The 27,161-nt window shown below is 47.0% G+C and overlaps 2 protein-coding genes across 2 annotated transcripts in view; one reads left to right on the top strand and one right to left on the bottom strand.

Moving 5' to 3' along the window:
* The window catches only part of LOC144139785 (DNA-directed RNA polymerase III subunit RPC5-like), a 38,816-nt gene extending 30,097 nt beyond the window's left edge, over window positions 1-8,719 (bottom strand). The window contains exons 1-3 of the mRNA XM_077672043.1: window positions 8,588-8,719; window positions 3,938-4,066; window positions 2,374-2,497 (exon numbers count right to left, since the gene is read on the bottom strand). Coding sequence (XP_077528169.1) covers window positions 2,374-2,497; window positions 3,938-4,066; window positions 8,588-8,719 — 385 coding nt within the window. The remainder of the gene's footprint in view (window positions 1-2,373; window positions 2,498-3,937; window positions 4,067-8,587) is intronic.
* Window positions 8,720-18,184: 9,465 nt separating this feature from the next.
* Window positions 18,185-27,161, top strand: part of LOC144139786 (DNA-directed RNA polymerase III subunit RPC5-like) — a 38,734-nt gene continuing 29,757 nt past the window's right edge. The window contains exons 1-4 of the mRNA XM_077672044.1: window positions 18,185-18,259; window positions 19,508-19,579; window positions 24,849-24,977; window positions 26,090-26,220. Coding sequence (XP_077528170.1) covers window positions 18,185-18,259; window positions 19,508-19,579; window positions 24,849-24,977; window positions 26,090-26,220 — 407 coding nt within the window. The remainder of the gene's footprint in view (window positions 18,260-19,507; window positions 19,580-24,848; window positions 24,978-26,089; window positions 26,221-27,161) is intronic.

Genomic DNA, 27,161 nt, shown 5'->3' on the forward strand with positions numbered 1-27,161 from the left:
TGCTTCCAAGACTGGCCTTATAACGCGTAGTTTGTTGTCTGTCTGTTCATTGCAGTTCATTCCAAATTTTAAGTTATTTGGGACTTCTACGACTCCGTAAAAGCGTTTTTTTTTACGTTTGCGGCTCTTACTATAAACGCCCTAGCACTTGTTACATTGCTCCCAGAGGGAGTTAAAGCGGAGAGTTTTAGGCTGGAGAAAGATTATTGCCAAAAAAAGGGGTTGGCAATATTAAGTGTTTTTTTTTGTATAGGAGAGAACATGATTGTTTGTATACGATGTAGTGTTTAACGTATTGCCCGCTTCCTTCCCCTCTGTTCAGCTACTTCGTCGTATTTTCGTTTCTCGGTGTCTTCTTTGTGTAACACACACTTTTCTAACAGCAGATGAAAAGGTTCACTGACATTTCCTTTTACTGGAAACAAAATGTTTGTTAAATTTTTTCGCTGTAAAAGGAGGTGGGTATCATTGTGCAATCATAACCTTGGTCATCAAAATGTACACGCGATATGAGAACACCAAGCACGGATCCTACACAAATCCAAGGTTTGTGGAAGCCTTCATTCTCCCAAACCTTCATTATATGCGTACGTGAACAGGCAGTATTCCCCGAAAAAGAGATGTTTTGGTGAAGACAAAAAAAAAAAACTGCCAGAAAGAGATGAAGGAGGCTTCTCACCCGGCCTGAGAATGCCAATGGCGTAATTTTCGTCAGTTCTGGACGACCTAATTGACGTCAGGATCTCCCTGTCCATCAGGTTGCTACTCTCCAAGAAATAAGCAACCAGAAAAAGAGAAAAAAATAACAATTAAATTAACATCCCCTGTCGTCGAAGGCCAAAAGTGTCACAAAATAACAACAGAATGATGCTCTCGTTGTGCCAGGGACATCCCCCCCCTTCCCCTTCCTCTGTCAAAGCACAGCAAGAAATTCCCAGGGAAATTAAATTTTTCTTGCGTGCTCTGAAGGTGAAAGCATTACGGTTTTTTGTGGCAATATGTTTACTGTTACATGATGTGTGCGTCTCTTCCTCTTTCAGCGCGAATTAATTCCTACGGGAAGACTGGCGACGCTATCCGGCACAGTATGACATAGCCTACCGGGCGAGTCGGTGAAAGTTTGTATCGTAGAACAGCGCAAGCACATAATAATTCTGTTGTCTGTTCGTCCACCAGTATGTGTTTACGCTCATTAATGACATAATCCACGCCACGGCTTCCCCAGAATCAGATCTCTACAGCTGGGGGGCACCCGTTCTGCTCAAGTGCCGTCACGGTCATACGTCACGTGATATGACGTCATCGCCGCACGCACTAAGCTAACCCTTGTTCTGCTGCCGGCAACATGCTGAGGTGGCGTGGTGTTAAATCTACGGCTCTTACTCTGGCGATTTGGGTTTAATTCCCGTTGATTTTTAAGCGAAAGCTTTCTTAGTGGGACCGGTAGCGTACCGCCAAAAAACTAATGCACTTCCTTGTAGACTGGTTGGCTGACTGAAAAACTATCCTAAAAAAACTGTGGCTGATTCCTTTGTCATAGGAATAAGTCAGACACGAAACTGAAATGTGCAGCGAAATCTGCAGCTGAGCATGAGTTGCGGCTCGGCGGCTGTCTTGTGGGTGTGCTTGGCGAGCGACGTCCTACTGGGGGGTCACTTCGGCAAAGGTGTACTGGCGTCATTTCCGTCACGGATATGATACAGTTAAATCTTGGTGTATCCCGTCATAAAACATTTTCGTGTTAAAATATAAAACCGGCAAACGAACAACCTGAAGTATAACATACTCTTTAGTACTAAAGATTGCTTCCCCGCAAAAATACACTGTGTGCAGGGGTGCACCCTCTTTTGCTTCGTTGTGCTGGCGTCACTTGACGCCACCGAAATCTTGGTGTATCCGGGAATAAAACACTTTCGTGTTAAAAAATGAGCGCCATTCCGCCTTGCGAAAGTATATGTAATATTCCTCGTTGTCTAGGCGGGCTTGTCGCTCCCACTCGGCTGCTTCTCTGGCGGGAAATGTCAAGTCCTGACTCCTGCGCTCGGCGTCTTGGGCGAGGGCGCATGCGCTAGCCAGCCCTCGAATGACGTCAACCCCCATCCTATTTCGAGAGCAGGTGCAAACCTAATCCTTACCAGAGCAAAGGGGGGTTACCTTTGCTCGCGGGCGCCTTATCTTGAATCATGCGGTTTAGATGCTTGTTTTGTGATTTTCCTTTACACCAGTACTGAGCTCTATGCTGCATGCCAGATTAGTCTGACTCATTCGCTCGGCGTCTTGGCCGAGAACTGCTGGGTCCTCCCTATTTTTTTACGACATGAAATTTTCCGACCAACGAGAGGCTAACAGCTTCGCTGTAAAATAGAGCAGTGCATCCATACTTGTCCGTGCATCCAGTGAGCCCATCGCCTTCCCAGTTGGCTTTCTCAGCCAACCACTCGGCACAAGCCCTGTCGTAGCTCGGATCGTCCATGTCCAGAGCATACTCGAGCTCCACCTGCCAACCAGCGACACAGTGAATAGCGTTCAGTATCCTCGCTTCGGACCACTCTCCAACCACTAATGAACAGCGAATCGAAAGTCAAGGAGTTTATCCCCAATGGCATGCCATAAAAAAATAAAACCAAAACTACCTGTTGTCCGACGCCCCGTCAGATTACAATTGATAAAACAGTCAACATCCACATGGTGGTACTCAGAGGAACCCAAACGTGTGCTACTAAAGGGGTGAAATTTTGGCCGCACATCAATAATTCACTCCGCAGGAAATGTGTTAAAATACGAGATCACAATGATCACTGATCACAAAATGAAACAGACCCAAATTTGCCAGAAAATAAAAGCTGGAAATCACCAAACTGGAAAACGCAAAACCCTAACCGTACGAATTTTCTGCTCACGAGTAGGGGCGAAGCCCCATAGGGGCTCGCGCTATTGGCGTCTCCTGTCGTCGTCGTAATCATCGTCTCGCGTAGCTAGTCACGGTTCTGAAACACCGGGAAACTCATTTACGCCTCGCGTAAGAGAGCTTCGTGCTTCAAATACAAGAGACTTTTACAGCAAAGCTGTATATATCTACCCCAACGATTTCTTTTCCGTTGGCAAAAACGCCAAGTCGCCAAGAATACACTTATACACTGCATGCTTCACCCCTTTCCCAGGTTTCACGTTAGTGGAGATGGCCCGGGATTTCATTTCGCTGCGCGTTTACGCAGGTGATTTTAAGTTACGAACTAAAGAATTTCTGGAAGGGCATGCGGATAACAATGTTTTCTTTGATGTATGAATATTCCAGAAAATCTGGCTCTGGAAATTTAGCTAGACGCTAGTATACCTGTATTAACCAATAATTTAGCAACGATAGAGAAAAACAGTGGTTTAACAAAACTAGGTTTGAAGCACAAAACAAAAAAAGCCATTGGAAGGAGGGGCTGACTGATATTGCCTCCATGGATTCAAACAGTGGCAGGTCAAAAAGTAGTAGCAGGTCAAACACCTTGCTAACTTTTAGGTCGTTTGCATTAAATCTGCTCACATGAGTTAAAGGAGAAAGAGTGGCAAACAAATTTAAACTAAAAGCAACCCCCCTCGTAGATTTCGAGGTTTCTGGAACTAGGTTGTGAGAAAATAACAGTAAGTTCAACTAAAAAGTAAACAAGCAAGCAGTCCTCGTATCCTACAAGAAAATTATCTAAGGATACTGAAAAAAAAATCCGAGAAATAACTGACAACTCGAAGAAAACTAGACCACACGATGGGACAAAGCAAGGGGAGCGCTTTATTTGCCCCGTCGTCTGCGCTGTTTTTCTTTGGGTTACAGTGTAACGACAAGCCTTCCGCAAACCCTTGTGTAATATTTGAGACACCAGCGCTTCTGAAAATCGCCAGGTTACTTCTACACCCTTCTAAAATAAACCGCGCCTCACAGCAGGAGTACCTTTTTTTGCTTGGGCTTCACTCGGACACCGAGGATTTGCTCGTACGCGTATTCTCGCTTCGTCGACTGGTACGGAAACTGGAGGAGGTATAGCTGGTCGGCGAGGGCCTTCGAGATGTAGACGTCCAGCTGAAATACGAAAGGATTCTATCTTCTCAGGTGCTTGAGACATTCAATGCAAGAAAATAAGAGAAAATATTTCACCCTTAATGGAGAGCATCATACAATAACGAAGGCACGAATACGAAAAAGGAAGGCAGACAGACGTGTCTGTCGGCCTCCTGCTTTTTTTTTTTTGCGGTCTGTCCAAGGGGTCAAGAAGAGAAAATACAGTTAGTTTCGGTTTCAGTTTCAGTTTCAGTAATAACCACGATAAATATTTTATTCCAAACCTGAACCCAATAACGAACATTTTAGCGGTAGCAGACTAAGCAGTGGCGACTCCCCACCCACTGTGCAGCGAGTTTTCAACGGTTTCCCAGAATCTTGTTTGTAGACTTCAAGGAAAGCCACCGCTAAGAAGCTTGACTGGGCGATTGTAGTGGTGCCGTAGCATCGTAACACTTAAATGCTAGCGTGCAGTTAACTCAGTTATAATTGAGTTTTTAGCGCTGGTCATATTACACCACTTCTTGCCATTTTCCGTCACTGTTGTGCGAAATTGTGGTTTTTAAATGTTCCCCTGTGAAAATGGAAAGAAGATTTCTAGCAAGAAATTATTATTTACAATAAGAAACAATTTCCAGCATCATTTCTGACTAAATTTATACATTGTAGCTGGAATAGACACCTTCTAACTAGAAAAATTCTTAGCCTAGATAAATATTTCAGTTTGCAGGTTCTTTTTTTCTTCCAGCTAGACTGACAAATGCGAGGAGCTGCCAGCCGGAGCAAAATCTCAATCCAAATAGAAACGAGCTAGAAACTGCATTTCTAACTAGAAATTTTGCCTATGTCTAGCTAGAAATATTCTAGCTAGAAGAAATTTCTCGTTCAACATTCCAGCTAGAAAAAAAATATTTTCACCTGGCTTTTTTTTTTTTTGTTAAAAAACGCTCTTTGTGGCTGGAAGGAAGCTGAGTGAGCAACAAAAAGGTAGTTTTTCAAAACTGCACAACGTTGGACTCTGGCCCGTTATTTTAAAGACGATAGTCTTTCTTGGGCTACTTAAACCCAGAAATTTTGGTTTGTCTGTATACCTGTCTGTCTGTGACTCGATTCAGCCACCCGGCCAAAGCAAGGTAGATATTGCGCAGTAGCCCTTTATACTCACAGCCAAAGGTAAACGTCTAAGCCCGGTTTATATGTTCATACTTGTCAACTTCGTTGAACAAGAACAACACATTACGCAAATATAAGACAGGAAATTAGTACACAAGGGATATTTACAGTGTTCCTTTATTAAAAAATTAATGGATGCTTGGTTTTTCGATAGCAAATGATATTCTACATCTACTGCAGAAAACCGCCGCCTGCTGTTGTCCGCGCCACCTCCTGGCGGCATATGAGAAATCACGCGGCAACAGCAACGAAAGATGATGATGATGATGTCCTCAAAGGTTTTGGCACGCACCCACAAGGGGGGATTTTTGACCCGTTATTATTCATGGCCCGTCATTTTTGCACAGTTTGTTAATCCCCATGCAGACATGCCAGCACGCTGCCCATAATTAATTTTTGCATTTGTAAGAAAACAGCTTGCACAGCTCTTGTTAAATCTTAATGCTGCCGACATAGCTCGTCCATGGCGTTACGAAAGCACTTTCCGACATCCCAGTAACCAAATCCAATTTTTATGAGCACTCTCCAAGCTAAAAGGATCAGATAACTGCACAGAATTTCGGAATAGATGCGCTTCACATACGTGGAAGCTAGCCTGGCGCCAACGTAAGTTATGTTTCACAAGTATCTGCGAAAATTTTCGTTATTTTGAACAGTCTTGTTTTTTTTTCTCTTTCAATTGTGCGTTAGCTGAACTACATCTATTTATGGAGAAGTTTCTGTTACCGAAAGTGCATCCAAAATATCTGATCTTTTATTTTTTTGGCGCACACTTCTTGAGTTTGAGCAGTAACGGACCCTTGTTTGTGCAGTTGCAGTGGAGGTACGAAAACAGCCGTCGACTGAAAAAGGGGGTTTTAGCATATCGCTACCGTGTTTACCGGAAACCCGAGTTTCCATTTGCAGCTGAGAATGTCAGGACACGTTTTAGCACACAATTTGCGGTTTCTGCGTATTCCGGCTTACCGGCAGGTGTGGTGCGGATAGCGAGGTCTGACGAATTAATAGGCAGTTTTAGCATATCGTTACCGTGTTTGCGTTAGCGTTTACCGTGTTACCGGACGCCGCTGGCGACGGTGACGCCTGTGCCGGTAAGCGTTACCGTGTTTACGTTACCGTTTACCGTGTTGGCGGGAGTCGTCTGCGCAGCGCGAGAGTTAACGCGAACGGTAACTTACCGGCACAGGCTTCACCGTCGCCAGCGGCTTCCGGTAACACGGTAAACGGTAATAGGCAGTTATATCATATCGTTACCGTGTTTACGTTACCTTTTACCGTGTTTGCGGGAGTAGACTGCGCAGCGCGAGAGTTACCGCTAACGGTAACTTACCGGCACAGGCTTCCAGCGCTTCCGGTAACACAGTAAACGGTAACGCAAACACGATAAGGATATGCTAAAACTGCCTAATGCAAACACGGTAACGATATGCTAAAACTGCCTAATGTCAAAACAAATGACGTAAAACTTGGTTGCTCCGAGATGTCTGGTTTCGTTTAAAATAGCTTCAATCTTTTAATTTGCGGATTAAGCGTCCTCAATAATGTATTTTTTCTTTAAAATGTAGGAATCTCTGGAAGATATAGCTTTGAAAAGAAAGTAATATCGGTGGCACCATCTACTGGAAATATTTGGAATAAACTAAAAGTGCAATTCACGCCTACGCTAAATAATATGGCCCGAAATATGTACAATATGTTGTAATATTTACTCAAGAACCTACATTGTCGTCCCCGGAACGATTTTTGGAAGCGTAAACAGGCCTTGTGAACTCACTAACTCGGCTGCAGCCTTTGAGGCGGACGAGACTTAGCATAAGTGGTGCTGCCATTTTGCTCTAGCAACTGAGAAAAGTCGTTTGTCGTACTTCTAAGCATAATTTAAGAATACCATAGTAAGCAACATCAGTTGAGGTTGCTTTTATTGGCTGCACCCAGCATCCAGCGCTGAGCGCAGTTCACTTGCTGTAATCAACACGCGACGGAGCACTTCGTCGGCCTAGGTTGCTTGGTGGGGGCGGTAAAACATGTGCGGTAAGTTACTGTTCACGGTAACTACTCGCGTGTGCGCAGTGAACACCCGCATTCACGGAACATGGTAAAGTAAACGCGGTAACGGTACGCTAAAACTCCGGAATGTTATGCGAGAGGGAACGTTAAATATTGTGGCTCTTCGACTTTCAGTCTCGGACTCGCCGCTTACCGCCCGCGTGTAGTCCGAGGATTCCCCGCGCCGTAAGAATATACGGAAAAAACGAATGCTCGATTGCTCTTCGGGGAGTCTGAGACTGTGAATAGAAAAGATACACTGTCACTCCTTTTGTACCTTAGCGCAGTTACCGATTTTGTTTAGACCCAAACGCCCTTCTGAATTATCGACGTAGTGATAGCATCCCGAGGGTTTCCGCGCCAAATGTGCTGCAAGCACGACCATAGTTTAACTGATGGCTCAAAGAAAAAGAAACTTCGATTTTAGCCCCGGCACTCAAAAGTCTCCTTAATATACCCTTACACAACCCGTCGACAGCGTCTGGACCCCGGCCCACGAAGGGGCGGGAGGCAACCAGTCGGCCCATAAAGCAGCACAAGAACTGACCAGTCGTGCTGGACTTGCTCCCGCTCCCCACCACGGTTCTTGGTCGGCCCGCAACCCACTGCACTAGTATCAAAGTCACGGAGCATTACCGTCTCTCCCGACGCCGATATCACACTGCCCACACATCCCTCACCAACGCTCGGGAGCGCCTATGGCGACTCCTCCCGACCGATTCTTTGCCAGTCGTTCCCTCCTCCACAAGATCTATCCCTCTCAATTCCCTACCCCAAGTGTCCTCTCTGTGACTTCTTGTACGCTCAAACGCACGCCATGTGGACCTCTCCTCTCAACCCATTATTCCCGATTTCCAGCATTAAGCAGTGGGGGGATGCGCTGGGCACATCGCAAACGGGGGGTGCAACGTACTTCTGGCTCACCGAGCCGCCACCGTCGCCGTAAGACTTCGGCTGGTGGTAACAGCGCGCGTTTCGATTTCAACTGGCTTGGAAAAGAGATTTCTCTCTGTGTCTGAACGGTCAGCGGCACGAGCGTGCAGTTATTGATTGTAAGCTACGCTTAGCTGACATCACGACGCAAGGATATTCCGATATCTAGCACTCCTGTCAATATGCTTTCTGATAACTAAGCAAACGCTGGCTTTCTGAAATACACTCCATTTTCCCCTGTGTTTCTAAGCTTCATGAAGTGTCATGTGCCACAAGAGGCAACGTACTAAAGGGTGCTAGCTAAAGAGTCAGGGGAGTTAACGAATATCTTGGCAAACACAGGCAGGAGTATGTCAGCTGCTCAAAAAGTGCAATAAATTGCTTCAGTACCTCTGCGACGACCTCATCATCGTCTTCAACGCCGTACGTTGAAGTTGAAGCCATGGTCTCATTGTATTCAACGCCGTACGTCGAAGTGGAGGCCATGGCCACATAACCTTCAACGCCGCTCGTCGAAGCCATGGAAGCCGCTACGGTCGCTGCGGTGCTTTAGAAGGCGGCAGCTGGGTGGCAGCTGGGCGGCAGCTGGGTGGAAGCTGGGGTGGCGGGTGGCAGTGTGCTCACTGCGATATCCTTGCGCCCCTCCGCCAGCTCTTCCGTGGCTCGCTCTCAGTGTCGACTTTCGCGATGGCCACCAGGGGCACTGTCACGTGGTTCACCTGAAAAGCTTCTCTTACTTTGCTCCGTTCAGCTCGGTTTCAGATAAGGAACTATGAGTCTTGTGCTGTACTTGTGCAATATACGAAATTCATTACGATCGGGGGTTTATTATCAGGAACTTCGGGAACCAAAGAGACGGCAGAGAGAGGTACGCATTCCTCGTGACAAGCCGATGCTGTCGGAAAGCGCTGCCCCCATATATGACTCTTAAGAAATTGCCGCAGTAGCGTGCGAAGAGAATGTCGAAACTGAGGATTTAAAAAAGATTGTTTTCCGATTCGAAAGAATGCGTAATTAGTTGGACAAATCTCAAACCCTTGCAAATCCCCCTGAGTAGGTATGTGGCACTAAAGTACAATAAGAAGAAGGTGCGAAAATGGCAATGCAGCCTCGAATTTTCTCACTTCAATTTTTTCGAAGGTCTAATGCTTAAACTTCTTCAAGAGAGAGAGAAACAACATTTATTCAGGCCTGCGTAAACCCGGTGGGTTACCTACTGGCGCTACTCGCCGGGCCCCGTGCGAGGGGTAGTGGAAAGTCGCACTTTCGGCCGCTGGCGTTCGATGGCCGCGAGCGCGAGCTCGGCAGCCATCTTTTGGAGTTCGTAGTTGACGCTGGTGACCGCATCCCTCACGCTTGGTGGGAGCGGATCATCGTCCTCCTCCGTTGTTGTTGTCGGTGGTTGATTGAGGCAACCCCACAGCATGTGCTGCATGGTCGCACGAGCGCTCCCGCACAGCGCACACTCGTCCGTTGGGTATAGTTCGGGGCACACGTGCTTGGCCACCACGGGCGTCCATATCGCCTGCGTTTGGAGCTGTCGCACGAGCACCCCTTCCCTCCTGGTGAGTTTACGGTGTGGCGGCGGGAAGGCGCGCCTAGTCTCTCTGTACCACGCAAGCACATCTTTGTAGGAGCTGACCGGGGTTGATGATGATGATGATGATGATGTCCTCGAATATTTTGGCACGTACCCACAAGGGGGGATTGGCCAGGGCTAAACTGGTTAAAAACGTGAGGACTTCAAAATACTTATTTCCGGAAAGAGGGTGTAAAAGGAAACTTAGTTAAGAATGAAACCCGAATTACCCATTAATCAGCACCGTTTAGCAATTCAAACGACCTGAGGCAGAAAGAAAATTTTGAATGCAATTATATATATCCCTTCTTGCAAACCCCAGCTTTGATGCGCCAATAGATAATATAAGTGTTATCGATAAAGTCAACCCCAACCGCTCAATCGGCTCCTTCAAAAACAGTTGTCTAGCTGTTGAGAAACGGTGACAGTCGAGAAAAAAATGTTCGATTGTTTCGGGGACCTGGCACCCCACACATAGTTCTGTAGGTGAAAGTTCTGATCTGAACAGATAGAAATTAAGCCGTGGAACCCTGCAGCGCAGCTCGGTGAAGGTCACCTCGCATTGCCGAGAGCCACAAAAATGAACATTCCACCCGAACTTTAAATGTTGGAACTCTTCAAATGATAAAAGCGAATCGGAACGGGTGGCGTCTAAATGCCAATATCGTCTTAGTCTCGCAGATGCAAATAGAGCCAGATTAGGAATTCCGAATTGAATGGGAGCTGTGACGGCGAGATTAGCTAAATGGTCCGCTTGCTCGTTGCCCCTGATGTCCTTATGGCCAGGGACCCAAGACAAGCGTACCTCCTTCACGTGCCTGGGAACAAAAAATAATAGTGTGCGGTACAATGGAGATAACTTAATAAAATGGATTGTTGGGCGAGTTGGTTCATGGCTTCAAGAAAATTAAAAAGAGCGCAAAGGACGAGGACAAAGAAACACAGTAGACGGGACGCGCGCTCACTACCAACTAGTTTATTTCGAAAACCCTTCCCACATATAAATGTCAATACATCAGGGGCGCGCCTGCGCACAGAAGACCTAAAAAAGGCAAGCCACATGCGCGCTACCGATTACGGCACAAAAGGCGGAACTCACTCTCCCGCAAATACACCGATGTCTGGCTGACACAATCTGTGCCCCTTTTTTTAATATGGTATGCCTCCAAAAGTTCACGTGCCACCGTATCCCTGCTGCGGCCCAGTATCTTCAACTGATTAAACAGAGGCACGCATTTACATTCTGCGCAGTGCGCCGGAAGATTCGCACCGGAATCCTTTGTGAGGGACAGCTCATGTTCGCGGGCCCGGTCATTGACACATCGGCCGGTTTGTCCTATATAGGACTTGCCGCAGTCCAGTGGCAACTCATATACTGCAGCCACTGCGCAATCCACATAACGCAGTGCGTGCTTTTTACCACAGGCAGCCCCTTTTCTGGCATCCCCAGGGATGCGCGCGCACAACTTTGCCAGCTTTCGCGGCGCTGAAAAAACAACGGGTACATTGTGCCTGTTCGCCACTTTCTTAAGGTTATGTGTCACCTTGTGGATATATGGAATCACTTCGGGCCTCTCGGTGCTCTTTTGCCTTTCTTTTTCCCTCGCCGTGCCTTTTAGTTTCTGCAGCAGGGATTCCACAGTCGCCACCAGGATGGTATTTGGATACCCTGACGACCGCAACCTCTGAATCTGTTGTTGAAAACTGGTGTGGGCGGCATGATCGCAAGACTTTTGGAGGGCGGATTCCAGACCGAGCTTAGCAATTGCTCGTTTAACAGTCTTTGAGTGGGCCGAATTGAACGGCAGCAGAGGTTTGCGGGAGCGTGGGTTGTACGCCCAGCATACATAAGATTGCATAACAGAAAGCTTAAGATCTAAAAATTGCAGGTTCCCCTCGGCAGGCAGTTCGTGTGTAAAAGACAAACCTTGTCCCATCTCGTTGAAAGTGTCCAACACTTCTTTGCACCCATCCGTAAAGCTATTAAAACCATCATTAAAATCGATAAAATCCAGCTTCTTAAAAACAACTAAAAAATCATCTACATATCTAAAAACTTTAAGCACTTCGCTTCCATTAAAAGCACTGTGCAGACGTCTGTCAACAGCCGACAAAAAAATATTGCAAAGTACCGGCGCCACACATGACCCAATGCAGATACCTCGTTTCTGCACATATAACTTGCTATCGAAGGACACGACCGTGGCACCTAAATAAAACTCCAAGAGGGACATAAAGTCGTCAACGCATATTCCAGCACTATTTTGAAAGGGTATGTCACCATTCTCTTCTATGCACTCTCTAACAGCGACAAACAATTCATTGTGTGGGATCGAGTAAAAAAGGTCTTCCACATCCACCGAGAATAAATACCCTATAGAGACATTGTCGCGTAAAAATTCAATCACATCAAGCGAATTTCTTGTTGCAAAGGGGTCTTGGATGGTCAAACCACCCAAATGTTTAAGCAGGTACCGGCTAACGTGCAGCTGCCAGGATCCCTTCTCGCTAACAATGGCCCTAAAGGGTACCCCCTCTTTATGGGTCTTCGCGGTAAAGAAAATTGACAGACAATTACCTTTGCTCCCCAAAATGTTCTTTGCGAGCTTCTTCAGCTCAAGCTGGTTGCACTTGTTCACGGCCTCAGTCTTTGCTTTAGCCACTCTGGCCTTTACGGGAACAAAGTTCTTTGAAATCGCCACGGCAGCTTTCTCACTGAAGCAGTCAGATGTCAGGACGACAAATCCCCCTTCCTTGTCGGCTTGAAGAAGACGCAGGTTGTTATCGTTGAAGTAGTGCACCAGACGTCCTGTAGGTAACTTTCTCTGCTGCGGAGGCTTCTTCCGGGTAGTGGCCAACAGGCTGTCGACTCCCTCCAAGAGGCACCGTTCCTGCTGCTCCCTGCTTGTCTTGTTCGCCACTCTTCTGTTGATAGCGAGAAGTTCGTGGGCGGGGACACCTGGCTCAAGGCAGAACTTGGGTCCTTTCCTCAAAACGCTAGCGACATCCTCGGGAACCACGACATCCCCGATCACAACCGGCTCGTGAGGGGCTTCCGCCGTCTTATCATGACGTCTAGGAAGATGCACCAGGGTGCTACGCCAAAGAAACTCGGTGCATTGCGCTGCCTGTTGTCTCCACGAACGTAATAGGCTTTCACCCATCACGTCCCCACCTTTTACGTAGCAGGCGACACGAAGCAGGTCGTGGAGCATCCTCAGCTGTCACGGTGGCACGTGAACTTTTGGAGGCATACCACATTAAAAAAAGGGGCAAAGATTCTGTCAGCCAGACATCGGTGTATTTGCGGGAGAGTGAGTTCCGCCTTTTGTGCCGTAATCGGTAGCGCGCATGTGGCTTGCCTTTTTTAGGTCTTCTGTGCGCAGGCGCGCCCCTGATGTATTGACATTTATATGTGGGAAGGGTTTTCGAAATAAACTAGTTGGTAGTGAGCGCGCGTCCCGTCTACTGTGTTTCTTTGTCCTCGTCCTTTGCGCTCTTTTTAATTTTCTTGAGGTACAATGGAGATTCCGAAGAGGAAGTTAACGCCGATATAACTGCCATCGAATCAGATAATATGATAATTTTTGATACATGCTGCGGTACTTTGCATACAGCGAGAGCTATTGCTAAAAATTCGGCCATAAAAATGGGTGTGTAATCCGGGATTCGCAGCGAATAACTCCAGATTGTGAAAAAATACCAATTCCAGCTTTCTCGCCATTTTGAGATGCATCAGTATAAATCACAGATGAAGAAGGATACTTGGATAAATATTCATTTAAAATAGCGGCTAATAGCGACCGTGGTAGAAGTTTTGCAGCGGAAGGGAAGGGGTTTTGAAAGTAAAACTCAGTTTCTCGCTCGATTGTGGATACCGGAATGACATCATATAACTTAACAGAAATACAATCCAGGCATGATTGAACGAATAGCACTTGGGGGGAGATACGTTTGTGCCACGGAGATGTAAAAAATATACTCGGCTCACAAATAAATACCGGCTTGGCAGCCCCAGAGGGGGCTTCGTACATGCGGAGGTAAGTTTGCACCGTCAGCAAGAGAAAACGGACCCTAAGTTCAGGAACGCGTGCCTCTAAGTACAGAACTCGGTTCGAAACGAACCGGGGAAGGCCAAGACAAAATCGAAGAATGCGCCTCTCCAGCAGGTATAACGGACGCAGTTTGAAGATAGGGCAACTGCAAAACAAGACGCACCCAAACTCCATGACTGGCCGGACATAGGCTCGGTACAACAGCAAAAGTGTGTCCCGGCGCATTCCTGCCCGTTTCCCACATAGTCTTTTCATGCGACCAAATGCTCTCTCCGCTTTTGTGACCGATGCGTTAATATGTGCCTTCCAATCAAGAGCAGACGTGTATGTAACACCAAGATATTTCAGGGAATCCACCTGCGGAATGACTTGATTTTTGTAAGCGAGAGAAATTGAAATTGTTCCTGCAACCGGGAAGACAAGTAAAGCACTCTTCGACACATTTAACGTTAAATAAATGCTGTCAAGCCATGTCTCCAAGACAGATAAATAGGCCTGCAAGCGGTCATATAGCGAATGAATGTCGACTGCGGCTGCAAAAAACGCTATATCATCCGCATAAACGTAGGTTGTTACATCTGGGAATATAGGAATGTCACTCATAAGGATGTTAAAAAGTAAAGGCGATAAAACCGATCCTTGAGGCACTCCTCTAGTTTGTGGAAATCTTCCTGAAGATAGCCTTCCGTTTGTGCAAAAGAATTCCCGATCAGCCAAAAACTCCCTAATCCAAGCAAAAAGATATGTAGGCAAGTTTATACGCGCTAGTTTGTCAAGTAAGATACCATGCTCGACACTGTCATAAGCTTTAGCTGCATCTAAGGTCACTAGTGCCGACACCAGTTTCCCTTTTTGTGCTAAGCGGATCCTCGCCTCTAAGTCCACATGAGCGTTCCAAATAGAACATCCCCGCCTAAAGCCAATCTGAGCAGGACTGAGTACTTGCCTGTCCTGCATGAAAGAAGTCATCCGTTTAAAAAGTACTCGCTCTATTAATTTTATCATGTTGGAGGTCTGAGCAATCGGCCTTAAGTTGTCTAAATCGAAACCGTGACCTGGCTTTTTTTGGAGCAAAATTATCTTGGACACTTTCCAGTTGAGTGGAATCCAACAAAACCTGAGGGATGAATTTATCACATTCAATAGAACCGGTTGGAATTCCTCAGCCAAAAATTTAATAGCACCAACAGTCACGCCATCAAGCCCCGGCGCCGCAGAACGTGTGATGGACAAGGCCTCCGTCAGATCACAAGATGAGACTGGCATAAAATCATCCGTTTCTGGAGGGCCGATAAGACGGAAGTTATTACAACGAGAAGAAAAGCGAACCGCAAGACCTCTAGCAGAGCGCTCAAGAATCCGGGCCTCTTCAGCAGAAGTTAAGACCTCTGATGACTGTAACTTCTTGATGGAAACCACACCATTGCTTGCCATGAACTTATAGAGCGCTGCTTTATTTTTAGAATTCGAAAGAGAGTCATTGAGATTTATAATGTAATCCATTTTAGCTTTAGCAACTGTACGTTTGAACACTGCTGCCATGTACTTATAGTTTATCCAATTTACAGGACAGTGATTGTGCAGAAGAGTCCTCAGAGCTGCTTTTCTACGGCGATAATCTCGGCTGCAATCAGAGTTCCACCAGTTAAAGACCTTTTGCTGTGCGGTACAATTGACTGTGAACTCAGCGTTTTTTGCTGCTGCCTGCAAAGACTCCATCGCTCGCTGAGTATCTACAATGGACTCAGTGGTCTGCATTGATGAAAAGCAATCCCGCAGTGCCCCCTGATAAACTCGAGCGTTAATAAATTTTTGCTTTCTGACCTCAATTCTAGTTAGAGGGACACCTACCGTAAACTCAATGGGGAAATGATCACTGCTTGAGCCGCAAGGTAATGTACCCCAGGACGCGACTTGTACATTGCCTGAGGAGAAGGTCAAGTCCAAGGCCGATCGAGATCCACCACGCAAAAATGTAACACCCCGGGAATTATGACAGGAAAGGTCATTCTCCTGAAGCCAGTGCCAGAGCTCTAAACCACGAGAGTCCGTTCTGAAGCCCCAAGAAACGTGGTGAGCATTGAAGTCACCGGCAACAATAATTCTCGATTTACTGGCTATAAACCTGTCCAGTTTCTCTACTCTACGGAAGCCTACCGGAAAATAAACATTGACGATGGAGATCGGAGGACTCCCAGGAAGAAGCAAGTCTACCGCGAGAACTTCGCCACTGGGTGACATCAGTTCCAACGAAGAAAATGCTCTATGACAAAGTTTTGCAGAAACTAAGGTTAGTAACCCACCCCCTCTACTATTGCGGTCTAATCTAAAGGCCCGATAATTTCCCAAAGCAAAAAAATTGTCCTTAGAAAGCCATGACTCTTGAAGGAGGACAACATCAGGACAGTAATTTACAACTAGACACTTGAGATCAACAAAAGAAGAATTAACGGAGCGGCAGTTCCACTGTACAACCTTCAGAGATGCTATACTGTCTCGTGTACTGTGGACGCAACAATGGCCCCCAGTATATCAGTGCCATTAGTTGAAGACGTAGGGGACGCCTTTTTGCTTGCTGGTTTTCCACGTGCAGCCTTAGCTTCATCTATAGGGGAGATACGCCTCTTCTGTTTTGTGGGGAGAATTTTATTTGTGGAAACGCCATTCACTTCCATGACGTAGGAGTCGTCGATGTCTACAGCCGGGGCGGCTTTTCCAACCTCGTCATTAATAACAACCTGAACTCCCTTCGGACCGACTGTCTCATCGCTACCCCAGTCTGGCACTGATTCCGCTGTATGCCGTGAGGAGCAGCCTGCAATAGCCTGGGTATCCTCTCTTTCAGAGTGTGTTACAAGCTGAGGTTCAGAAGTAGAACATGTGGCCTGGTGGTTATTGGGAACATCCGGTAGTGAGTATCCTAACTTTGCCGCCAAAAGGTTTGTGACATGCGTCAGCGTGACAAGAGTCTCAGTAAGCGGAGCGACCACTTGCTGCATTACCTGCGTGATGGACTTTTCAATTACTGGAGTAATGGTCGCTGGAAACGCGGCATCACCAGCGGAACTTGTTTTGTGAATTGCTGCCGCATAACCCTGGGTACGACTTTTCAACAGAGCCGAAGCCTCAAACCTAGAGCAGCGGTTTTTTCCCATAATCTCCCAGGATGGATAAGTGCCCCAACCATCCAACCAATAAAAAAAAGTGTCAAAGCGCACACAACTATGGCTGTTAGGAACTTCCACCCGCTGTGACAGGTGCTTCAGGGGTGGACGGCCGTTCGGCACAAGATAACGTTCCACTGCAGCCTCAGCAGCCGTTTGTCGTTTTGTTATTGTTTAAAGACTCCATAAAGACTCTTTAAAGGCTGATCACCTTTCTGACCATAACGGAGGGCTTTATGGCTCATCGAATTATTTTGAAGAAGGTGTTGTCACGAATATACTCCATGTTTCATAAAACGCGTGGGTACAATTAAAATCTGGCACCAACCAAGAATATTTATAAATTTTAAAGAAGACGTTTCGGCTCCCGTCTTTTTTGGAATTTAGAAAAATTCTTGGTCGGCGCCAGTTTTTAGTTGTCATTCGTTTTCCCGACCAGACGGGCTTCCCTCCAACGCTTGATTTCTTTGACAAAACGGTTACTACCTACCGTACAAAAACAAGCCAGGTGCAAATACGCTCAAAAACAAAGCAAATGCGAATAGCACTGTGGAGCAGTCTGGTGGCGACATCCAGGAGGACTGACGGTAAAAAAAGGCTCCGCAGACCGCTGCAGACTGAACAGTGCACTTGAAGTTCACTCGAATACCCGCCATGTGACGTCATGGCAGACGTCACGAAACATTCGATTTGGCGAGAGAATCTACATTTTAACTCAAATTGATTAGTTCCTCAGTGAATAAAACATCGCTTGCTGACGGAAAAGCGCTGGGGGACTGTAAAAAACCGAATCTTTCGATTAAAACAAACCTGTATTTTGTCTGCCTGGCCCCTTTAAACATTAATTGCTGCGGTTTAGCTAAGTTAACCCTGAATATGCGAAGCGAAAGCTTGGCTTAGCCTGGCTGTGTCTTGGTTTCACTTGGTTAGCGTTAATTTAGCTATGATTATAAAACTATTCGCCTAAAGCCTGCCCTTGTCATACGGTTGTGGTCCCAATTCGGGCGTTTTCCGAGCAACACAGCAATATTCACTGTGTGGTCAGACACCGCTTGCCGAAGATGGCTCAAAGACTCGAGCTCCCGCGGAACGCTCCGAGAAGACGGGCCGGCCTCGCTCACATTCATGGCCAAGCTCGCATGCACGCGGTGATTCACGTGGTCAGGCGCGAACACACTGTGGAGAGCGCATGCGTCAAGCCGACAGCGTCGGTGGCAGCGGCGAATCCTCTCGGCGGCGAGAGGCCCGTAATGCGTTGCCAATGGTACGGCACAACTGCGGTCAAATGAAGGTCAAATTTACCGCGACGGCGGAACCGCTTGATGAGATTAGTAAAGCAATGCTTTAATAACAAAACAACAAACACCATTTGAGGCTCCGCTGGAACGTTATCTTGTGCCGAGCCGGAAATTCCAAACGGTTACTGTCGTGTGCGCTTCGGCTTTTTTCTTTCGCTGGTTGGATGATTGGGCCCATAATAACAATGGCGCGTACCCATTCAGGGGGATTGGCCAAGTCGGATTGTGAAGTCATGGTTGAACATCGAAGGCTAAGCATTAAAACGAAGGGAAAATCAAAGTGAGAAAATTCCAGTCTGCATCGCCATTTTCGAATTTCCTTGGAACGTATGAGCACACACCCACTCAAGGGGATCGGCCAAGGCTTGAGATTGGTCTAACTAGTTAAAATGTGTTCTTTCAGATTGGAAAACCATTCATCTTGTTCCTCAGTTTCGGCATCTACTTCGTAAGGTACTGCGAAAAATTCGGATGGATCACATATCGGAACGGCGCGCCTTTGCGACAGCATCGGCGTTTCACGAAAAATGCGTACGTCTCTGCCGTCTATTTAGTGAACTAAGTCCCTGATGATAAACGTCCGTTCCAAATGCAGCTCGCGACCACACAAGTATAGCACAAAACTCATAGTTTCGTATCTGTAACCAAGCGAGCTGAACGGAGCAAAGTAAGAGAAGCTTTTCAAGTGAAACACGCGGCAGTGCCCCTGGTGCGCACCTTGAATAGACGTTTAATCGGCTTAACCTCCCGTTATCTTCCACCGTTGTTCTTCCCCTGGGTGCTCCCATCCTAGGAGTTTGCCACGAAGATGTTATGCTCGCCTTTCACTCCTTTGTTGCGACGATAGGCCGGATGCCCTGCTAGGCAGCTATGTCTTAATTCGTGACGTTTTTACTGACAATTCTGTTATATCCAAAGATTTCTTTTTCTTCTCTCCATCGTTTTTATCTTACTTTACTCTTTTTTCCTCTCTCTAAAATTAACCGGGTCACAGCGTAATCATTACAGGGAGCTTCTTTGCCAATCCCCAGCGTGGGTATGCGCCATGATTTAAGGGTCCAACCAACCAACCAACCTGGTGGGCATCGCGGAAGTCGACACTGAGCGCGAGCCACGGCAGAGCTTGCGGATCGGAGCAAAGATACGTCACCGAACACACTGCCCCCTGCCACCCCAGCTGCCACCCCAGCTGCCACCCAGCTGCCGCCCTCTAGAGACCCGTAGCGGCTTCCATGGCTTCTGCTTCGACGATCTACGTGGAGGACGATGATGAGGTCGTCGAAGAGGTACTGAAGCAATTGTTTTCACTTTTTGGGCAGCTTCGTTAACGCTTCTGACTCTCCTAGGACCGTTTTTCACCTCGCCTCCCGTAGAACATGGCACTGCTACGGGATTTAGTAATACCGGCGAAAATCGAGTGTACTTCAGAACGTCAGCGTTTGATTTGTGGTTAGAAAGCAGATTGACAGGTGATAGCTATCGGAATAGCCTTGCATTTCGATGACAGCTAAGCGAAAACAGACCAGCGACGACAAGGCCGCATGCATGAAGCTCATAGCAGGAACCCTCACGCTTTGAGGCATTTGTTGGCCCAGCCATTTATGACATTTATATCTGGGGGAAATGGTGATAAAAACCAAAACGACGCATATTTAAGGCAAAAACAAGTAAATAAGTGTTATTGGAGTGTTACTTAAATAAAAATAAATGGAAGTTCGATTAAACATTGTTGCTTGATTAATAAAAATTCGCCCAAAAATTACGATTGCCCCCGACACTAAGCCCTCCAATTTACGGTCACCCGGGACAATAGCCTCTCGTGATGACATTCCAAGATTCCAAGAAGTCAAACAGCAACAGTAACAATGGTTCGAGCATGTGGCGCGTGGAAGGCGCTAGAAGCAGTGGAACGCGGTAAATTCGAATAGACTTGAGCAAACCTCTAGCGTGTTTATCGTGGAAGGAGTGAGACGGAAGACGGAAAGAGCAAAATGGTTGAGCAGGAAAAAGAAAGGAGGTATTTACGTGGCGGACGACCATCGTCTGTAGACTACATTCGCAATAAAGGGAGTAGATACGCGGCGCATTTTTCTTGAAGCCATGGGTAAACGCTAGTCCTGCTTGCGGCACATTGAACGCGAACATCCTTGGGATTAATCTCTCTCCGTCGATCTTTCAGAAGGGCATTCGGGTCTAAAAGAAATCGGAAACTGCGGCCAGTATTATGTTAAGGCAGAAAAACAGTGACACAGTGGGGCTCTTGGCTTTACAGTCTCGTATACTCGCGGAGAAGAGATCAGGCATTCGTCTTTCACTTAGATTTGTATGGCATGAGTAACCCTCGTACTACCCGCAGACTATCCGCGGTGAGTGCGATACTGAAAATCGAAGAGCCTCGGCATTTCCGCTCTCATAACATTGTGTCGACGCCTGTCTTCGCGCCGTTACTGCTAAAACGCAAAGATGTGTGCGACAAAAAAAATAAAATAAAGAGGTCGGATATCTTGATCCCCTTTTGGTAGAACAAACTTCAGCATAAATAAGAAAAAAATACACCATCTTCCCGTGGGGAACCATGAGGAGGATGCGAAGCATCATAAGGGTTCCGTGTAGGTTCCATTGTGTTGCCGTTATGTTGTTTCATTTGTCGGAGCACGAATGAGAACGTAGTGTGAACCCCCATGTAGAGACAGAGAAATGTAGAGAAATGTAGAGACAGCGAAGAGACCGACACCCGCGTTACCTGACCGAACACCTCCTGGTTCTCGTCTTTTATTGCGTGCTCACGCTCCTACCCCGCTGCCCGCCCTCTTCGTCCTCTTCTCTGGTTGAGCTGCAAGGCGCGTGGCGCTTCCCGCCACAGCTTTCCCACGGGAAGTTCAACATCCTCCTCTAAAGTTTTCAGTTCGTCGTTTCCGTTGACGTTCAGCTTCGTGTGCCTTCGTTGTATCAGTAGCTTCTTGACGTAGTTTGAATGAGTCAAGGACATAAGGCGCGTTCGTAGCACATGCCCCCGTCGCGGTTTGTAGCGCAGTGGGAAGAGCGCCACGTACCTCCCGTTGCGGCCAGACAGTCGTGGGATCGAAACTGGTCGCCACCTAACTATTTATTTTTATAGTGGACTGCGCTGACGTCAGCCCAAACGCTGACGGGGCTGAAGAGATGCGCATGCGCAGTAGAGTGCGGACGGCGGACAAAAAGGGAGGGAGCCCCGAGCATGAGACGCTTCGCATCTAAAAAATTGCGCAGCTTGCACTAGTGGTGCAAGGGTGGAGAAACAGGAGAGCTGGGGCTCGGGCTTGGTTTTTTGCGGTTTTGCTAGGCTTTGCTAAGTGTTGTTAGGTTTTGCGATGTTCTTGCTGGGCTAGGCTGAGTGCTGAGGGGTGAAGCAAAGTTCAGCCGGATTTTACAAGGCGACATGGATTTGTGGGCTTGACGTTGAAAGTTGTTCATTACTCGAAGTCCGGGTCGTTTTGCCGTCGATTCCGCTTGTACTCCGTATGACGAGCGTGGTACTCGGGAAGTAGCGATCTTCGCTGCCGTTTATGAGCGGCAGCGACACAAAGGCGTTCGCGCTGTGCTTCTTCCTCAGAAGGTATAGCTCTTCCGTCGACCCAAGTTTTGCGGGAGTGTAAACGATGCGCTCGGCGTGGAGTCACGAGGTGCCGTGACGTCATAGCTAAGCGAGGCTGCGCTCCGCCTACGCAGCTGCGCGAGGCCGTGCAGGCATCTCGTGCAAGAAAAGCTTTTTTTTTTTTTTTTTTTTTTTTTGCTAGCGGCACCGGTTCAAGCTCAAGCTTGAAGAGCTTCGCTGTTAAAAAAAAACAGATCATACAACGAGACGGCAGCGTAATGAAACTTTTCGTTGTTATTTGCGAGACATGGCTTACTTTGACTCCAGGCCAGCTTCCATGTTTGTGAACCACATTCATATCAAAATCGTGTACACTTATCTGCTCCTTTCACCTTGAACAGGACTCAGCACTGAGTTGTTCGGAGAAAGGGCTTTGGTAACGTCATGGGCAAGCTATGTCGATAGCCTTAAACTTTAAAGGGACACTGAAGTGAATTTGTCAAGCTCCCGTTTTTGCTTGCACTGCGTAGACTGGCTCAAATTAGCACACTTTTCATCGTTTATCCAGTTGACAAATCGGTAATTATTTTACAAAGCGCGAAAGAAGAAAAACTACCATGCGCGGTTTGCGGCGGCCGCACCAACTAAGGCTGTGACGTTGGGAGGAGGGGCGCCGTGATTGGACGATGCCCAAGGTTAGCAATCACACAAGTTTCGGTTTCGGTTCTGTAAAACATAACCAATGGCGTTGTTGGATGGGCATTCTCAATATCTCAGTAATCATCGTACCGCGCTTCTGCCATGTTGTCGGCTGTAAAATGCACAAGATAAGCCTCCCAGGACGGCTTGTAGTCGTAGCATTCACTAGCCGAGACCTACGCAGTGCATGAACGCCCTCCGCGTACCCGCAGACGCCCAAATGTCATGCGCTTTCCCCCCATATTTGGAGCTTGCCTCCCTCATGCCTGTATCGTAAAAAGCGTGTTCGCACCAGGCCAAGGGTCTGTTCATTCTGGCCTGTGCCCACTGCCTGCAAGCAGTCGGTGCTTATGGCAACAGCACGCCAACGAGAACTCGCTAGCGCGCCAGTGCCAGCCTGCGCGCGTTTTGTGAACTAGTTCGTGTAGCCATGAACGTTGCGGCCCAAAAAAAGGTGAACTCAATATAGAAAACATCGGCGGAAAACAAAAAAGTTAACTTACAAAAAAAAAAAGCACGCACCCGCGGGGATGCGAACTCGTGACTTGCCAAACATTTGCGGTGACATACCCGGCGCCCCAGACCACTGAGCCACGGCGCGGGACGCGAAGGTCTTGCTAATATAGGGTATATATTGTACAACCGGTTTACACTCCTATTTAGTTTGGCATTTCAAGCAGCTTAGGTGACTATTTGTTGTACTGCGATCGTGCAGTAAGCGTCGCCCGAGTTTCCACAGTAGCTCACTTCTAGCAATTGCATTTCGTAGACGGAAAAGCGTTCGCAGATGCGTAGTCGTGCTGCTGACCGCTGTGCTTGTTCGCCCAACGCGAAAAAGTGCTTCCCGCGCCCTAGTTTTACGCTGTACGGTAAAAATATCAGTTGATTTTATTTCCTTAGTACCTATATTGACTTCGCTGACTCTTCTCCCGCCTTCAAGAGGCCTTATATTTTCCTACTGGCGTACCAGTCAGCAAAGCGTCGCATGTGCGCTTGGGAAGCGCTTGTGTGAAGCGACCTTGACTTGGAGCTAGATACAGTGTACAAACAAACCAAGTAAAGGAAGGCACATTCTTCCATTCACAAACGTGTCCTGGCTTCGTTTCAACTTAGCGAACGAATTGCGACCAAGCAATTTTTTTAACCTCCTTGATTGCGACGACCCGCCGGCGGCCGGCGGACGAAACGCTGGGCCGACTGACTCTGTCGGCCGGGGAGCCGTGCAGTAGCGCTGCCGTGGCGCAGCCAATTGCCAGCTCATCCCCTCCTGACGTCACACGAAAACGCCACAGAAAATGGGCGAGCGTAAAGAGAGGAGGACAGCATTTTCTAATTAGTTTTTCTACTAAATAAAATCGCCTAAACGCGCCTAGAGTGGTCGAAACATGGCCTGGGGACTCCGGACTACAATTTGCGCTAGTAATCCCGCAATGTTTACATATCACTTCAGTGTCCCTTTAACAACAGTGGTACAAGCTGTTTGCTCGCAAATTATGGACAGCACGCTGGTGTGCCTGCATAGTGATTGAGAAACAGTACAAAAATAAAGAGCCGGGAAGACAGAATTCGCCTTTGGGCAGTTTCGAAAAACTACCTTTTAGTTGCTCACTCATCTGCCTTACAGCCACAAAAGACGCTTGTTAACAAAAAAACGGAAGAAATATTTAAAAACTTTCACGTGAAAGTTTTTAAATATTTCTTCAGTGGCGGAATATAGGCAGGAGTGACGTAATTATGACCTGAACTAAAATCATAGTTATCAATGTGTAACTGCACGTTCGCATTCAAGTGCTACGATGAAATGGAACTAGCGGCTCCACTACCGCCGCCCAGTCATGTTTCTTGGCGGTGGCTTTCCTTACAGTATGCTTGTATGCTTTTAAGTATACTTAGCTTATTTAATTGTAGATTAAGAAGCGCTACGAGGACAAGATTCCGTGACGTCATAGGGAAAGTGGTTGGGGCATCGCCACTGGTTCATCTGTTTCCCTAATATCTCCGTTTTCGGGTTCAAGCTTGCGATAAAATACTTATCGTTGTTACCAGGACAAGAACAGTCTTTAATGAACCGAAATTAACTGTATTTTTCTACATGGACCCTTGAACAGACTGCAAAAAAAAACAGGAGGCCGACAGACACGTCTGTCTGCCTCCCTTTTTCGTATTCGTGTCTTCGTTATTGTATGACGCTCTCCATTAAGACTGAAATATTTTCTCTTATCTTCTTGCGTAGCATCGAATTTCTCGAGCACCTGCGAAGATAGAATCCTTTCGCATTTCAGCTGGACGTCTACATCTCGAAGGCCCTCGCCGACCAGCTGTACCTCCTCCAGTTTCCTCACCAGTCGACGGAGCGAGAATACGCGGACGAGCAATGCGTCGGTGTCCGGGTGAAGCCCAAGCAAAAAAAGGTACTCCTGCTGTGAGGCACAGTTTATTTTAGAAGGGTGTAGAAGTAACCTGACGATTTTGAAATGCACTGGCTTCTCAATTATTAGAGATGGGTTTTTGGAAGGCTTGTCGTTACATTGTAACTTAAAAAAAGGCAGCGCAGATGATGGGTCAAAGCAAGTGTTTCCCTTGCCTTTTATAATCGTCTGCTCTAGTTTTCTTGGAGTTGCCAATACTTGCTTGTATGTGTTTAAGTATCCTTAGCTTACTTACTTGTAGATTAAGAATCGCTACGAGGACTGCTTGTTTGTCTCTTTTTTTAGCTGAGCTAAATGTTCTTTAATAGAATCATTTCAAATTTAATAGAATCACGTAAAAGTTGACAAACTGTTGAACCTATAGCTTTTTTGAAAATTTTGGCCCCTGTTTGAATTTGCGAAGGAGACATCGACCCCCCCCCCCTACCCCCCTACCCCCCCACTTCCACTCTCCCCACTGGCTTTTTGAGTTTTGTGCTAGAAAGGCAATAATGTGGAGCCACTGTTTTTCTCCTGGTTTGCTAAATTATTGGCGTACTCAATTTCCAGAGCCAGTTCTTCTCGCATACTCAAATGAATTTAAATTACAGAAAAAAAATGTGTTATTCGTATTTCCTTCAAGAAATTCTTTTGTTGTTAATTCAAGATCACTTACGGAAATGCGAAGTAAAAATCTACTTCTTTAACTGTGTGGCTCGTGAGCAGCAAATTCGTACGGTTAGGGCTTTGTGTTTTCCAGTTTGGGGATTTCCAGCTTTTATTTTTTTGGCGAATTTGGGTCCGTTTCATTTTGTGATCATTTGCGCCGTTTTCTCTTGTATTTCAACACATTTCCTGCGGAGTGAATCGTTGGTGTGCGGCCAAGATTTCATCCTTTTAGTAGCACACATTTGCATTGCTACGTGTACCACTATCTTGATGTTGACTGTATTATCAAGTCTAATCTCACAAGGGTCGACAACTGCTGGTTTCGGTTTTACTTTTTTTATCATTTGCGATAAACTTGCGGACATTCGATTCGCTCTTCACTTGAGGTTGGAGAGTGGTCCGAAGCGAGGATACCGATCGCCATTCACTGTGTCGTTCGTTGGCAGGTGGCGCTCGAGTATGCTCTGGACACGGACGATCCGAGCTACGACAGGGCTCGTGCCGAGCAGTTTTCTGAGAACGCCAACAGTGGTGACGATAATCTCACTGGATGCAAGGACGGGACCCAGGCCGCAAGGTAAGAATTCGCTGCTTTCTTCTCGTCTTCTCCCCCCTCTCCCACTAATTTATTATAAAGTGGCCGCGGAGGCAAAATACAACACTGCTCAACTTGAAAGAACTAGCCTGCTTCGCAACTCACCAAACTCTATCCAAGCCACGAAACACTTGTTTTTAACAAAAAATAGAGCGCAAGAAATGTTGTAGAACTCAAATTTTGTGCCACAGTGACGGAACAGTGGTACGAGTCGCGGGATAGATTCCAGTAGTAAAAACATCGTTACCAGTGTGTTGACCGCACATTATCATCCAGGCGATACGGTCAAATGAATCTATAGGCCACACTGTAATCGCCCAGTTATGTTTCTAGCGGTGGCTTTGGTTGATGGTCGCTGATTGCACCAATAAGATTCTTCGACGCCGTAGAGAAACCGCCCGAAAGATGCAGGCAGTCGCCACTGCTTTACTTGTCGTCTTTAAAGAGATACTGATGAGTGGGAACAAGTTGGCCTCTGACGGTAGACTGGCAGACTGGTAGAAGGCACAGGATGCCAGAAGCGTGAGAAGAGGTGTGGACGTCCCTTACGCTTTTGGGTGTTACGATTTGTGACGTAACAAAACTTGCTAACTGCGAGAGCTCATTCGAGAGGAGGAGGAAATAACTATTTTGCCTAGAAGAAAGGCTTAGTAGGGGCCGGTGGGCTTCAGACGACGGCCAGGATGTCTTGGCTCCTAGCGGCATCTTCGGCCCTCTGGACGGCCCACTGCTGGATGGCAGGGTCCTCGCTAAGCAGCACGGTCTCCCACTGGTCTTTGCTGTTGATAATAAGTGTTCCTTTTGTATTACTGAAGTCTTTTCGTTGTACAGCAGGGCATTCCCATAGCATGTGTGCCAAACTTGCAAGGGGGGGGGGGGGGGCAGTGTTTACATTTACCGTCACGAATTTCTGGGTGAAAGTG

Source organism: Haemaphysalis longicornis, unplaced genomic scaffold (genome assembly GCF_048455015.1).
Source record: "Haemaphysalis longicornis isolate Haplotype H1 unplaced genomic scaffold, Haemaphysalis longicornis Haplotype H1 scaffold_5, whole genome shotgun sequence".
Classification (NCBI taxonomy): Eukaryota; Metazoa; Arthropoda; class Arachnida; order Ixodida; family Ixodidae; genus Haemaphysalis; species Haemaphysalis longicornis.